Source organism: Sciurus carolinensis, chromosome 11, assembly GCF_902686445.1.
Source record: "Sciurus carolinensis chromosome 11, mSciCar1.2, whole genome shotgun sequence".
Taxonomy (NCBI): Eukaryota; Metazoa; Chordata; class Mammalia; order Rodentia; family Sciuridae; genus Sciurus; species Sciurus carolinensis.
The window spans coordinates 29008434-29025373 of record NC_062223.1 but is presented as its reverse complement, the minus strand read 5'-3'; the positions used below and the strand labels follow the sequence as shown (position 1 = coordinate 29025373).

Below are 16940 nucleotides of genomic sequence, written 5' to 3'. Positions count from 1 at the left end.
TTTTATCTTGAGTTATCCCTGTTGTAGTCAACATGGGCAAATGATTAAGCATCTGGACAGCTAATGACTGACAGCTAATGTTCTCTTCCTTACCTCTGTGGTTGTTGCTGTTTGCATGTTTAGGGGATTGGCCATACATCCTCATTCCCCATCATTCATTGGGTTTCCATCATTGATGATGATGCCTCATTCAAATATGAACAAAGAACCAGATACTTCAAGGATTACAACTGAAGAGAAATTCTAGAAAGATTAGCCTGTACCAAACACCATGCAGGAATAGAAAAATCCTTGGATCATTTCTTATTAATCCAAGGTAAAGGATTTGGTGTGGGGACAGAGGTGCTGTCCATGACATTCTGTAACAAGCATCTGTTGTTTGCTTGAAAAAAATGTTGTTAAGCTTGTGTTTCCCATTAGTAAAATTGGGATGATAGCACCTAACAAAGACTGGTTTCTAGATAGTGAGCCCTAAGCCATGGCTGGCCTTGAATATATCATGGGATCAGAAGGACACCCAGGATTAGGTATCATCAACTTGTTAATGTGTTCTAGAGAGCTGTACACTTTCCCATGAATCCTCTTACAAAAAGAGGAATAAAATAATTTATTTAAAGGCTAATTCACTTCATATTTTAAAGAAATAATGGAGGAGTAGTCATTATTTTTGAGACTCTTAAAGTGCATGCTTTTCTCCTTCATTTTATAGAGGATACTGATTCCAGATGATTATCCTGGTAGTAACCACTGTTGTGTACCCATGACAAGCAAAATTAATAAATCACAGTCCCCCCTTCTCTTATATCTTGTGCTCAGTTTCAGAATGGTTCTCAATAATTCACCCTGGAAGTCACCATTAAATGATAAAGATGGCACTATTACAGAAACTATTCTTCTTTAACACATATGGATGCTTACCTTTCCTCTTATTAAAACTCTGACATTTTGAAGTATTCACTAGTTTCTCCCAATCTTTATTTTTTCTGACCTCTGTTACTTTCAAATATATCTAATTTTGTGTTGTTAAAGATAATAACTCAGTAAGTAGTACTCATAATAACAATACAATACTTATGGAAGCCATCAACATGCTGTTGATTCCAATATTATAAACTGATCTGAAGACATTGTTTTTTATCATACTTGCAGATTTACATGATCACTGTTGTACTTTCACCTTTCCTTGTAAATCATGCAAAACCAAAGTTTTATAACTGAGTTCATCTTTGCGGGACTTTCACAGGATCCTACTGTTCAGAAGATAATATTTGTTGTGTTTTTATTGGTCTACATTGCAACTATTGTGGGCAACATTCTGATTGTAGTGACAATCCTCTGCAGCCCAGCACTGCTGGGATCCCCCATGTATTTCTTTCTGGCATTCCTGTCCTTACAAGATGCAGGTTTCTCCTCAGCCATCACACCAAAAATGATTGCGGACTCCCTGTACAAGCAGAAAACCATCTCTTATAAAGGATGCATGATTCAACTTTTTGCTGGACACTTCTTTGGTGGGGCAGAGATGATTATCCTCACAGCCATGGCCTATGACCGCTATGTGGCCATTTGCAAGCCCTTGCACTACACTTCCATCATGAACTGGAGGCTCTGTGGCATTCTGGTGGGGGTGTCCTGGTTAGGGGGATTTCTGCATTCCATCATACAAATTTTCTTTACTTTCCAGCTTCCCTTTTGTGGGCCTAATGTCATTGACCATTTCATGTGTAACTTGTACCCATTACTGAAGCTTGCATGCACTGACACTCGCATCTTTGACCTTTTGGTGATCACCAACAGTGGATTAATCTGCATCATCAACTTCTCCCTGTTGCTTGTGTCCTATGGTGTCATCTTGTTCTCCCTGAGAAGACATAGTGCTGAAGGGCGGAGGAAAGCTCTGTCCACCTGTGGATCTCATATTACTGTTGTGGTTTTGTTATTTGTCCCGTGCATATTCATATATGCACGGCCTTCATCTTCCTTTCCCTTTGACAAAGAAGTAGAAATAGTTTACACCATCCTAACTCCCTTGCTCAATCCTTTGGTTTATACTTTGAGAAATAAGGAAGTGAAAAATGCTATAAGGAAAGTGTGGAATAGTTTGTTGTTTTTTTTAAAAGGAAAATAATATAAAGTACTGTGGAGAGCGGATGAGCCTCTGTTCATCAGGTGACCCTGCTGGGTCAGCAAAAAGCCAAAGGCAAGGATGCTCTCAGCATTGACTTTCACCTCTGGTAACAGCAGTTATCACAAGTCCTAGGAAAATGGGTATCCTGGATACAGCAGGATAGTAGTAGAATGTTCTAAGGACCACAACAGTAGGAAAGGTACCAAAATTGCTTCTAGCTCTGTAACTTTTTAGTGAACAATGAAACCTCTAACAACTTAAAAGCCTTGAACAATTTACCCTGTCCCTGTAGTTTAACATCCTGATTGTGAGACCCCAAAGAACAAATTTGGAGAACTAGTTCTGGGCCACTGCTTCTCCATCAGGGTGCAGTGTTGCACTTGACCCAGGTTTTCATGAAAATGTCTCTGTGTCTTCTTTGTATCTGTGGTTTTCTTCATCTTCTCTCTTTCTACTTGAGAATCCTTAGTTGGTGTTGTGGGGGTGGCAGAATACTACCAAAAGTATAATGTAAAAAGTAAGACAGTATTTATTTAGATAACTGGTTTATCCTTCCTTTTCCTTCTTTGGAAAGAGATTACATAATTCTAATTAGAAGGCAATAATGTGCCAGTGATTTAAAATTCATGTTTTCATTTTGAGATCACCCTTCCCTTTGAATTTACAACTCAATACTCTTATATGTAAACTAAAGATAGTTCAATTAATACTTTTTGAAATTTATGTTAAAAAAATGGAAGCAATTTAACTCATCAGAATTATTTTTATTCCTAAAAGTTTTAAAAAACAAAAAAAAAAGCACTTCTGGAAGAAGATATTAGAAATCAAGGAAAGAAGTATAAAATTTGATGTGAAAACATAAAATTTTCTGATACTACTATTAGTGATTCTAATGTAAAACTTTAAGACTTAGGAAAATCAGAGAAGAGCTTTCCAGTCACCTGCATTTTTTCACTGGGTCAGTTGGAATTTGAGTTATTTCTTGAATTTTGAGAGATAGAATCTGATTGGTCCAATCCTACCTATGGGGATGGATCAAGTGACCACTGTTAGCACAAAACGACTGGACTGGACACACACTTCACAGATCTGCACAACTTTTATCCAGGAATGGAGTGACATCTCTGAAGGATCACTTTCCTGGTTGAAAATGAGCCATCTGCCCAAGTGGTCACCTGTGCTTATGTAGGTGACACTGAGAGGTGACTTAATTAATGAGCTTGTCAGTTTGGGAAACTTAGGAACTTGGGGTCTGTTTATTGGGTGAGACGGATGGTGTCTATGGTCAATGGTCAGTTTGGACACTCAGGAAACAGGTTTATGAGAATTTGAAAATGTGTTCTCACTGGGCAATACTTATTACTTGGAGAAGAATGGAGGGTCTGGGGTCAGTATTCAGTGCTTATGTCTTTCAATTCAGGGTTCCATTGTATTGTCCCTGAGAAAGGATTTATGTGAGGAAGGATCAATGTTTTGACTTCCTTTGTAGGGACTGTTCTGTCACTGGGAAAGAGTGAACTGGGAATGGAAATGCCATCAATGTGCTGCTTTTCTCTTCATTCTCTCTTCCCAGGCCACACTTGTGTGGTTTGTCATGTTCCATACTTCAAAACCACCTTACATCAATAGACTCGGAGAGAGCAGGTAGGGAAATTCCATTGGGGGATCAGCAATGATAGTCTCTCATTTTAGTACAAACAAAAGCAACTCCTGAAAAACACACTACTAGTAACCCCAAGGGTCAAAGCTACAGATATAGTGAGCACAATTTCCCCACACTCCCATGGAGGGAATAGAACCCAGATAAACCAGGTGTAAAAGTACATTTTCTAAAGAGTATTAATTACAGTTTCCTTGGTGATTTTCATCTTCTTGACTTAATATACCCAAGTGCAATTCTTTCATTTTTGTATTTACCAATAAAGAATGATTCAAATTCAGAAACATATTTGGTGGTCATTTCTATGTTTTGTTAGTCTCAGGTTGTCAAGTGTTGGGGGATCAATGTATTAAAAATAAAATATTAAAATTTCCCTTGGCAAATCAACACTGATAACATGCCAGTGGACTACTGTGGGCAAATTATCTTCTTTTTCTCTTTTCATTTTACATACCACCCCAAAGTACAAGAATTTATGATATTAGTTTTGTTATAATAGACATGCAAAAGATACATGTAATTTCACTGATGACCAATGAAAAAGTCCATGAAAGATTAAATTGTGAGTCTAAAACATCAACTAGACTATGTGGGTGCTCAGGAGACCAAGATTCTGACAAGACTCAGACATGTGTTTACCTTTCTTCATGTCAGCTATTCGTCAAACAGAGGTATCTTCTTCATGTACTTTCACTTTGTAGGTCTTGTTATTTAAGTTCATTTATTCCTAAAAACTAGTTCAAGAAGTGTGGATCTGCTAGATTGGCTCCATTGCTTTATGAACTTGTGAAGTCAAGATTTGAAATGAAGCTGTAAAGTGAAACACTATTCTGACCAGATTGCACTGATCAACACCAATCAGTTAATGTCTGCTCCATCATATGATCAATTTCAAACTTTTAAAAATTATTTCAATGCTCAACATTTTATTGTGGACTCTGTTGATATATACAAGGGAAAAAATCCACTAACATTCAGTAGTGGGAAAAATAACAATGAAAGGCACCTACTCAACATTTGTCATTCCCACTGATTTGGTGAACAGAATAGATCAAAATTCTCTTCAAAATGACTGTTGCTTTAACTTTCCATTTTGTTTTCCATGTAGGTTGTCTTAGGCATGATGAAGCACATTCCAATGCTTTTAGCTTTTAGGCAATCTAGCTGTTATGACATGTTATCATAAATATTTGGTCTGTAAGCTCCCATGACAATTACAATGAAAACCAAGAATATGTCACCCAAAGAGAAAGAGATTTTTGTCTGCCATTGAAGTATGTGCAACATTTTATATGGAATTTATGAGTAACAAATACTGTGCAAAGCTTGTTTTCTATATCTGATAACAAAAAAATGATCCTCTTAAAGTTGGGGAAAGATGTTAAGTTTTTATTTTTATACTCACAGATAACACTCAATAGTAAGCTCTTCTGAGCCTTAAATGAGAAACAAATTGGCAAGTCCAAGGTCACTGATTAATGGTTCCTGAAAGTCCTCATGCCAGTCTTTATTTTATGGGGACCACCATGAGTCAGTTTGTATATTTTGTCCTGAATTACTGAATGCAGGGAACAGAATGATGGATGTCATTCAGTAGGTGTCTGGCATCTGAAAAGGCATAGCCTCTCATTGTGGATGATTTCTAAGTACAATATTATATAACTTAGGTAACAGAGAGAGAGAGAGAAAGAGAGAGAGAAAGAATTCAGTTAAATAATTCTGAGTGACTTTTCTACTTTGGTAATGACATAATATTGAAAATCTGCTATTTTTTTATGCATCCAAATTTTATACTTGCTTAATGAAAAGTTATCCAAATTTCATAACCTCACTTTTATGGCTTACCTGGATAACCTCTTTCCAGGTTTCGTTAATTTTTTTTTGTTTGTTTGACTATGGCATTTGAATCCATCTAAATGTAAATTTCAATAAAACACATTTTCCTTTTTATTTCCTTTTCAGTTTGGTTTAAATTTTCTCATCCCAAATGTCTTTACTCCTGTGATTTTTTATATCTCTGGATATAAGCCTTTCACCACCAAAGATTTATTTTATTGTTATTTTTATTTATACCAATATTGAAGATGCTATGCACTTTTAATTCATTTTGTTTTTCACATTTACTAAAGTTATTTGGATATGTCATTCATACTTTCTCTTTTTTGTGAAAAAAACATAGGATGATCTAAGATACCAATATAATATGTCACTCAGCAAAGGAACTTGGTGTTTTAAAGCAGTTATACAGACATCTGTATTATAGGTAAGTGAAAAACTGAAATCAATATTTTGAATAATGAAATTTACCTCTTGCAAAGACAGGGCTAACAATCATAATGAATGTAATTACCCCAAGTACGCACTGTGCACAGCCATGTCTTCTCTATACTTTGCGCACATTGAATTATCTAGCCATCCCAGCATCCCTTAAAAGTAGGTACTAGAATCATTTATGTTTTACAGGGGAAGGGGCTGGTTGAATTACAGGTCCCTGGTGGACAGTGGGGTGTAGTTTGACAGGAGACAGTGTGACTTCAGACTACACAGAGTTAACACACTTCACAGTCTGGTTGTATCTTTGTGTTTTAGAATCTAGTTGAGAACTTAACTGTATGAATTGAAGTTTGCATAATTTTAAATTATCTGATCACTCTCTCTTCCTGCTGATTTCAGTATGTGGTTTCAGGACTGTGGACACCATCAACAAATATCACACCACTGAATGCAGTGATTAAATCCATAGACTCTGGAGGTGATGGTCCTTTAGTGTCTCAACCTTTCTCATGAATCACTTAAATATGGCACTTTTTTTCCTCCTTATTATTCACAAATGGGGTACAAATTTTCATTTCTCTGGTTGTACAGAAAGTAGAGTCACACTGTTTGTATAATCATACATGTATATAGGGTCCTAATGATTGTCTCATTCCATTATCTTTCTTTTCCCCACTCCCTCCCCACCCCTCATTTCCCTCTACACAATCCATCCTTCCTCCATTTTTCCCCTACCCACCACCATTGTGTATCATCATCCACTTATCAGAGAAAACATTTTATCTCACTTATCATGATATTCTCCAACTCCATCCATTTACCTCCAAATGCCACAATTTTATTCTTCTTTATGGCTGAATAATATTCTCTTGTGTATATAAACCACGGTTTCTTTATCCATTCACTATTGAAGGGCATCTAGATGGGTTTCACAATCTAGCTGTTGTGAATTCAGCTGCTATAAACATTGATGTGGCTGCACCACTCTACCATGGTGATTTTAAGTCCTTTGAATACTAACCAAGGAGTGGGATAGATGGGTCAAATGGTGATTCCATATGAAGTTTTGTAAGGAATCTCCATACTTGTGTTGTAATCTATTTGGTTTCTGGAATTGAGAAAGATTTGTTTGATGTACATGGATGCACCATTGTTTGGGGCATAAATATTTATGATTTTTATGTCTTGCTGATTTAATGCTTCCCTTAAGCATTATAAAATGTTCTTCTTTATTCCTTATGACTAACTTTGGCTTGACGTCCACTTTATCTAATACAAGGATGGAAACCTCCACATTTTTATTCAGTATATGTTCATGGTATGTTTTATCTCATCTTTTCACCTTAATGTTATGTCTTTTTCTATGAGATGATTCTTATAAGGACAGCATATTATTGGATCTTTTTTTGTTATCCAGTCTGCCAGTCTATGTCTTTTGATTGATGAGTTTAGGCCGTTAACATTCAGGGTTATTATTGAGATATGATTTATGTTCCCAGTCAATTTGAATTATTTTTAGTTTAAAACCTGAGTTGGTTTCTTGTTAATTGGCTTTTCCTTTAGGGTAGTTCCTCCCTTTGCTGCCTTATATTGATGTTTTTTCATTTCCTGCTGATGGAATACTTCATTTTTCCTGATGGAATATTTCTTCCTGATGGAATGTTCTGTAGTGCAGGCTTTCTACTAGTAAATTCCCTTAACTTTTGTATATCATGGAAGGATTTTATTTTATCATCAAATCTGAAGATAGATTTTACTGCATATAAGACTCTTGGCTGGCAACCATGTTCTTTCAGAGTTTGAAATATGTTTTTTCTGGCCTTTCTAGGTATTAGGGTCTGGACTGAGAAATCTGCTGATATACCTACTGGTTTCCCCCTATATGTAAACTGATGATTTTCTGTTGCAGCCTTTAAAATTCTTTCTTTATTTTGTACGTGCCTTAGTGTGGATCTGTTGTAATTTTGTTAATTTGCTGTCCTGTAAATCACTTGTATTTTAATTTTCCATTCCTTTCGTCACGTTTTGGATATTTTCTGATATTAGTTTATTGAATAGATTGTTCATTCCTTTAGTTTGTATGTCTGTGCCTTCCCCAATTCTGATAATTCTTAAATTTTGTCTTTTCATGATATTCCATAAATCATGGAGGTTTCATTTATGATTTCTTACCATCTTCTTTGTTTGGTCAATTTTATTTTCAAGATTAAATACTGTCTCTTCATTGTCTGAGGTTCTGTCTTCCTAGTGATCTAGTCTATTGGTGAGGCTTTCTATTGAGTTTTTAATTTGGTTTATTGTGTCCTTCATTTCAAGGATTTTTTTTTCAGAATCTCTCTGTCTTTATTGAAGTGATCTTTTGCTTCCTGTCTTTGCTCTTTTAGCTGTTTATTGGAGTGCTCATTCATTGCCTGCCTTTTATCTTTTGTCTCATCTTTGCTTCATGGATAATTTTAATTATGTACATTCTAAACTCCTTTTCTTACTTTTCTTCTACCATGCTGTCACTGGACTCTATTAATATAGCATCTTGACTTGTTTGGGACACTTTCTTCCATTATTTCTTCATGTCATTCATGCGTCTTCCTCTCTAGCAGTGCATATCTGATATATTGTAGTTCCCCACCTATAGGCTTATTGTGTCCCTGCAGGTTTCCAATACCTAACCTTAAAAGGGGAGATCAATACACAATACAAACAATTTGTATTGTGTGCAGCACACAATACAAACAATATTCATTCTTATCCCAAATAACTCCAATTAAAATAGTAAGAGTATTATGTAATAAAAAGAGATGATGAGTTTAATTATTATCTATCACATAAACAACTGGTTTGCAATAAGGTCCACAATTTCTAATAGTGTACAAAGAGGATGGGAAGTGGTGTAGGATGTAATGTTAATGAGATGAGAAGTGAGTATATAGAGGTACTAGATCATAGGAACAGTGAAATTAAAATCAAAGAAGTTCATCATTATCATGAGAAAATGGAGAAAGAGACTCCAAAGAAACAGAGAAAAATATGGAGAGTGAGAAAAATAATAAAGAAATAGAAAAGTACAAATAATAGTAATAACAATAATATTAAAATCTACAACAAAACTGTAATATACTATTCAAACCTCCCAGTCTTTAGTAGCCTGATGCATTAAAGGTACTTGATAATGTGGAGAATGGGAGCTGCCCCAAATAAAGATGGTGGGATCAGGGTCAAGGACAATCCATGATAGTGGGAAGAGGCATCCTTATATGTTGGTAGATGGGGAGCCTCAGTGTGGCTCTGAGTCTTCACATGTTTGTTGGTTGGCTTGGTGCATGCTGAGTCTGTGGTCTGGCCAAGAGGCACTGGAAATCAATGAGCTGGGACTGGGTCTGGGCCTGCATGGTGCAGCACTGGAGATCTGCATGTGTGCAGGCTGCAAATTTGGCATTTTTTTTAGAGTGTGAATAGATATAAAATTAGATAGGATGCAATATTTAGATATCAGAAAAGTAGAAAATTATTGGTGAGGGTCCTCCTGAGGGGACTTAAGGAGCTATGTCCAAGTTTCCCCCAAACATGCTTTTCAATGCTATGTTCCTTTAGAATGTAATATTCATTAATGTTACATTAGTAATATTACTAATATCTACAACATCACACTACTAAAAACACAGGGGAAAACATTAAGTTTAAGAAAGAGTGACTAAGTCACAGAATAGAGCCTTCAGATTTCAACTCTCTCTGCTAAATTGTCCCTGTGGGTAATTGTTGTCATTAATAGCATTAGATTTTTGCTTCAGAATTGTTCAGAAAAATCTAAGTGACTAATCCCTGAACTGTTATACCATTTACTATTGTGTCTTCATCTCTACCTTAAAATGAGCTGAAACATTGGTATAACAGAAGAGAAGTCTCAGGCATTCATCTGGAAGTGCACCTGTGGAAAAAAATAATTCTTTTCTCAAATTCCAGAAGCATATCACACACACACACACACACACACACACACACACACACATATATGTGTGTGTATGTATGTGTCTATAAGCATACAAACATACACACATTTGAAAATTTATTTATATATGTTTCAACATTTAGAAAAACATTAAAGTAATATTGAATATTGAGGGAAACAAAAAGGATCCCAGATATGAGGGAAGTTATCTTTTGTTGTTGAATAATACCGTGGATCAAAAATATGGTTAAAAAATCTATAGCAGAAAGATCAATAGAATAGAGGAAAGGGAATGGGGGAGGGCAAAAGGAAGGGAAAGGGGAAGCTCTAGGGATTGAATTAACAGCAAATTGCATTCCATGCTTCTATATTTGTTGTAAAATGAATCTAATTTTCAACTAAAAGGAACCAAAGAAAATTGTGGTTCATTCAAAGAAATAACAGGAGACTAATTTCAAATAAGACTTTACTCTTTCAGTTTGCAATAACAATATTTAGAACAATGTATGCAAATGGAACTGATATGCTCATATATGAATATGTAAATGCACATAAAATTTATTGTTTGATATATAATTACTTAATAGTACCTTAATGGCAACCTTACTATTAATCTCTCTTTCAGGTCTGAATGTCATATGTGTATGTATGTATATATTTGAAAGTTAAAAAAACATTTTATTTCTTCCTGAATTATGCTAAAAATATTTTTACTGATAAAATTAACAGGAAAAGACAGTGGACATTGTGCATAGTTGTGCAAAGGGAAGCAAACTTCTCAAGGTCACCACCCCAGGAGATGTGCACCCCCACAGTTCATGCAGTGCATGCTGTAAGGGGCCCTCAGCAATCTCAGGTTCAATTCCAGCAGATTGCAGGATATGGCTATTGAGAAAGGAAATACCCCAGAATGTTCTAGGACAAATACAGACACATTATGCTTCTACCTGTAGGAGAATGTGAATTTAAAACTGATATCAGTAAATGCATGAAGGGTGGGGAGGGGCGAGCCTATTGTAGGACCATTAGTGGAAAGCTTACAATGTCACAATTTTAATTCAGGATTCCTGTTATGGTACTGTGTAACTTGCACCTTTGTAAATGAATTTTCCTCAAACCTCACATCCTCTTTCTGAACTGTTTTGATGATGAAGAGTTTGTAAATTATGAACAATTATAAATATTCTCATCATAGTAACAAATATTTATTGCAAATTAAAAGAGTATACCATTGTAATATTTTATCATCTGGATGTTAAAACTATATTTAAAGTAGCAATACAAATGGGGGAGGGGAGTTATGGTTTTTATTTTTTCCTTAACATGTTGCAGAATGTTTGATCTTCTGTTTCCTTATATCATTAATTATGGTTTTATTCATTACATCATGTGATATTAATGTAATAGTGTGACTTAAACAGACATCTATCTCATTGAATATCTGAGTTGTATTTTTGTTTCTTAGGATACTTCAGCATCTTCCATTATAAAAGTTCCCCATGTTATTTCCATTTCATTATGTACTTTTCAGATTGGGAAAATTAGTAGAATGGATACAGACATACTTATGATTCTGGAAGTATTTGCCAATTTATTTTCAAAGGGATTACATTTTAAAAGAATTTGTATTACAACTGATAACCTTGTGATTCATTCAGTCCTTTTCTTCACTTTATGTTTGTGCTGCTGAAAAATGGTGACATCAGTATTTTTTATATTCCTTCGGACTTCCACTGAGAACCCCATGTTCATAATTCCTCTGTATCCAGCACTGTGATCAGGCAGCTTGAGGCACAGGGCTTTGTCTAATGGCCCATTGCTGTTAGACAGAAGCTGGAATTGTAGATATTTGACAGCAGAAATATATCACTGCTTTTCTTTCTATTAACTTTTTTATTTCGGAATAATTTTAGATTAACCAAAAAAGTTTTATAAAGTTTCTGTAAAATTCCTGTAGAATTGTCAGTTAGCTTTAATACTATTAGTTTACATTATTATGGGTACATTTGTCAACGTATGAAATGAACATAGATACATTTTTATAAGTAAACACCAGATTTTATTCATACTTCACTCATTTTGCCAGCATTTTCCTTTTGATATCCCAGGATTCAATGCAAGACAATAACTAATTAAGATAATTAGCATTTAATGATTTAAAATTCTTAAACCTTGTGATCATGAACCATGAGACACAGCACATTCTCCATGTCAGAATTTTAACACTAATTTTGAGAATTACTTTCATTTGGGGAAAAAAGGGATTGTTTCATTTACATTCAGCAACATTTTAATTATGCAGTGGTATTGCTCTTAGACCATCCAGAAAACAGAAGTGGAGAGGTAAGATGTCTATAATTATTAGATTAATTTAGGACCCTGTCTTCACCTTCCACTCCATTTGGTTTTCTTTCACAATGAAGCATCTGAAGGAGGCATGGACACAGGTGGATCTGAGTCCACAATAACATAATCAAGGGTTACTATGGACATTCAAAATGCAGTGCATTTCAAAATATTATTTCTTCCTGCTAATAAACACCTGTGTTTTTATGTTTATGACTTTATCTAACTTGCACAAGAAGCCTATTTATAGACATTAGACCCTAAGTAGAAGAAGTATAACCAGAACTTTAGACAATTTTAAGTAACCTGATCCATGCCACAGAACAAACAGAAGGATCTGGATTTGAACCCAGGTTTACACAATCTGGCACAGATGTTCTCACTCATTTCCTTTCTTTGACCTTCCTGCTTTGGTCCTAGGGCAAGATGAACATTGCTGAATGATATACTACTGTTCTTAATTCTATAACAAGTGGTTTCCAATGCATCCAAGAACATTCAGAGTTTGTTTTATATTGTTTTATTTTACGTGGCTATAAAGTTGGAAGTACATACATTGGTCAGGAACGACCTGAGAACACAATTAAAATGATGATTTTAAAGAAAACAAACAAATAAATATTAATTACATAAATACATTGTAAAAATTTTTGATTCTGCTTACTCTAAATGGGAATTGTAAAAACAGTTGAGTTTAATTCTCATATAAATCTCCTTAAACTTCATCTTTTTAAAATAAACATGTATACATATAAATATAGAAAAGTTTATATGGATACTCAAATATGCTAATTCATTGATACATTTCAGTTATACCTACAGATGAGGACACTTTCATTCATTCTTTGAAGATGTCTCCTGTAATCCTAGAAGCTCAGAAGGTTGAGGCAAATGGATCACAAGTTCAAAACTGGCCTCAGTAACTTAGCAAGACCTTAAGCAACTTAGTGAAACTCTGTCTCAAAATAAAAAATAATACAAGGATGGGAATGTATCTTTGTGGTTATGCACTACAAAGTTTAATTACAGGTAAAAAAGAAACAAAAAATAAAAAACAAAAATCTCATAAATCATAAGCATATAACAACTTGGTGATGTGAGTCTTATTACTGAAACTATTTTAATGCAATTTTTTAATTCTACTTGCAGAGCTACATCACCAGTTTGACGTTAATCATTTCAAAAGATGATGAAAAATCAAAGTTTCATAACGGAATTTGTCTTCATGGTGCTTTCACAGAATCCTACTGTTCAGAAAATAGTATTCATTGTGTTTCTGATGGTCTACATTGCAACTGTTGTGGGAAACATGCTGATTATAGTGACCATCCTCTGCAGCCCTGCACTGCTGGGCTCCCCCATGTACTTCTTCTTGGCAGTCCTGTCCTTTGTGGATGTGTGCTACTCCTCTGCTATCACACCAAAGATGGTTGTGGACTCCATTCATGAAAGGAAGACCAATTACATTTGAAGGCTGCATGATTCAACTTTTTGCTGAACACTTGTTTGGTGGAGCAGAGATGATTATCCTCACGGCCATGGCCTTTGACTGCTATGTGGCCATTTGCAAGCCCTTGCATTACTCTTCCATCATGAACTGGAGGCTCTGTGGCATTCTGGTTGGGGTTTCCTGGACAGGGGGCTTCTTGCATTCCATCATCCAGATTCTCTTCACTTTCCACCTGCCCTTCTGTGGGCCTAATGTCATTGACCATTTCATGTGTAATTTGTACCCATTACTGATACTGGCCTCCACTGACACTCACATCCTAGGACTTCTGGTGATCACCAACAGTGGGTTAATCTGCATCATCAACTTCTGCTTGTTATTTGTCTCTTTTGGTGTCATATTGTTCACCCTGAGAACACACAGGGCTAAAGGGCGGAGGAAAGCTCTGTCCACCTGTGGATCTCACATTACTGTTGTGGTTTCGTTCTTTGTCCCATGCATATTTATATATGCACAGCCTCCATCTCCATTATCTTTTGATAAAGAAGTGGAAATGTTTTACACTGTATTGACTCACTTGTTCAGTCCTTTGGTTTATACTCTGAGGATTAAGGAAGTGAAAAATGCCATGAGGAAATTGTTGAAGAGAATTTTGGTGATTTCTGATTAAAAATAATATATTACAGTACAAAGAAATATAGAGAGTGTAAAGAAGTAATTAATTTGACACATACTTTTTGGTATATTCTTTATATGGAAAGAGATTACATAATTCTAATAAGACATAATAGTGAGTGAGGGAGTAAAAATTAATGTTTTCTTCAATTTGACATCACGGTTTGACCCAGAGTTGCTTACTCAATTCTGTCACATGAAAAGTAAAGATAGTTCCATTTTATACTTTCTTAAGTTTATTAAATATTGGAAGGATTTTAACTTCTAAGAATGACTTCCAATCATATACTCTGAAGACTAGAAAAAAGTCTCGTGGAAGAAAATATAAGTAATTAGAACCTCTCATGTGAAAAGAACATTTCCTCTGATACTGAGTTCAGGGATTCTGGTGTAAAACATCAGGATTTAAGAATATCAAAGAGAAGAAATTCCAAGGCACCTGCATCTTTTCACTTCATCTTAAATGTGGGTCCAGTATGACCTGCTAGAGTAGAATCACTTCTTGAATTTGAGAGATAAAATCTGATTGGTCCAATTTTGCCTACGGGCATGGTCCCCTTGGGTCAGGTGACCATCTCCTACCAATCGGTTATGGTAGAGAAGTTGGAGTTATTCCACAAGGGAGTCAGCATTGAAGGTCTTTTATTGCATTACAATCAAGGTAACTCTGACACACCTCATTAGTAGCCACACCGGGTCAAAGCTGCAGGTGGAGTAAGCACACTGTTCCCCACCCCCACAGAGGGAATAGAACCCAGAAGAACCAGATGTAAAAGCAGATTTTCAAAAAGAGGATTAACTTCAGTTTACTTGTTGATTTTCATTTCTGAGTTCATGTACCTAAGTGCAAAGGATTCATTTGAGCAATTATCAATAAAGAAATCATTCCAGAGGCCTGGCCAGGCCTGCTCTGGCCTGCAGCACACCAGGCAATTCATGACTCTAGTGACCGCGGGGCCCAGGCCAGAGTCGGGGTTGACGGTGGGGGCGTCATTCCCAAGAGTCTTTCTGTGACCCTTGAGCAGCAAGGGCAAAGTGAAGCTGACCAGAGCCGAAACCATGAACCAGAGTTTTCACAAGTCTCAGACCCTGCGCTTCTAGGATGCTCAATGGAAGTCAAGAGCAAGTTTGGGGCCGAATTCTGAAGGTTCTCCTTGAACCTCCACAAGCCCGGGAAGTTTGAAGATTTCCACCAGCTGGTCGTGCACACCCACCACATCTCCAACACCGAGGTGACTGTCGGCTATGCAGATGGGCTTGGGGACCTACTTCCCATCAACAGTGATGACAACTTCTACAAGTCGGTCTCCAGCGCCAACCCCCTGCTCAGGGTCTTCATCCAGACATGAGAAGAGGCAGACTGCTACAGCTTTGAGGCTGGCACCCTGTCCATGAAGAAGAAGGTGCTGGTGACGCTGAGGACGAGGGCCTGCGCCGGTGTGCCCACCTTGACAATGGCATGCCCCACGACTTCTACCCTGTGTCCTCCATCATCCATGTGGACATCCTCCCCGAGACGCACCTCCGAGTGAGGCTCTGCAGGCACGGCTGCGAGAAGCCTCTGGGCTTCTACATCCGAGAGGCACCAGCAGCGTGCGTGTCACCCCCCATGGGCTCGAGAAGGTTCTGGGCATCTTCATTTCCTGCATGGCCCTGGGGACTTGCAGAGAGCACAGGGCTGCTGGCAGTGAATGAAGAAGTCCTGGAGGTGAACGGGATGGAGGTGGTGGGGAAGTCACCGACATGATGATGGCAAATGGCCACAACCTCATTGTCACTGTCTAGACTGCCAACCAGAGGAACAATGTCGTCTGCAGCAGTTGCACGTAGGGCAACTCTGGCCAGTCCACCTACAGCACCACCAGCCACCACAGCCTGCCGTCCCCCACTCCTGCAGAACTTCCACCCTGATGAGGTGGAGAGCGACGAGGAGGCCGACATTGTCATCAAGGGCACTTTGGAGCCTCAGAATGTCCCCAAGACACAGGACACACCTTCAGGCAGCCTCTTCCAGGCCAACGACAGCAGCCTCACACACAGGCTGCAGCAGGACTTTGAGCTGTGCAGGGCCAGGCGGAGAGCAACCGTATATCCCCAGACTTTTCAGCTCCCTGAGGGGCAGACCCCTGCCACCACCTGGTCCTGCCACAGGGCGGAGTGGAAGAGCATGGGTGGGCCATTATGCCCTAGAACCAGGCCGTGCGGCAAGTGCGGCCTGTACTGAGCGGAGGGCATGGGAGCCAATGACCCAGGGAGTCACTGTGATTTCAGATGGAAAACCCCCAGCAGGAAAATTGCTGAAGATGTATGCCACCCAGAATGAGGACCGTCGGTGTGACGTTGTCCCTTCCTTGTTGGTCACTGGCACAGCCTCTTCTCTGTGTCAACTCTGCACTATTTCTATAGAATTTTGCCCAGAACTTAACAGACATGTGCACACCCCAGGCCAGGCCCCATGAAGGTT

General features: G+C 37.5%; 1 protein-coding gene and 2 pseudogenes across 1 annotated transcript; all 3 read left to right on the top strand.

Moving 5' to 3' along the window:
• Positions 1-1174: 1174 nt before the first annotated feature.
• LOC124959763 (olfactory receptor 4C15-like) lies at positions 1175-6081 on the top strand. Its single transcript, XM_047518131.1, has 2 exons — positions 1175-2089; positions 6052-6081. Exons 1-2 carry the CDS (start codon positions 1193-1195, stop codon positions 6079-6081), a joined length of 927 nt encoding a protein of 308 aa, XP_047374087.1. The 5' UTR covers positions 1175-1192.
• Positions 6082-13540: 7459 nt separating this feature from the next.
• On the top strand, positions 13541-14471 carry LOC124958093 (olfactory receptor 4C15-like; annotated as a pseudogene).
• Positions 14472-15535: 1064 nt separating this feature from the next.
• Positions 15536-16666, top strand: LOC124959372 (partitioning defective 6 homolog gamma-like; annotated as a pseudogene).
• Positions 16667-16940: the final 274 nt, after the last annotated feature.

What these genes read in the sequence shown, in the direction of transcription:
- LOC124959763 (XM_047518131.1), top strand. Translation starts at nt 1,193, where the DNA reads ATGCAAAACCAAAGTTTTATAACTGAGTTCATCTTTGCGGGACTTTCA. An exon ending in TGAAAAATGCTATAAGGAAA is followed by an intron (nt 2,090 to 6,051) that starts GTGTGGAATAGT and finishes TCTGTATTATAG; the next exon opens with GTAAGTGAAAAACTGAAATC.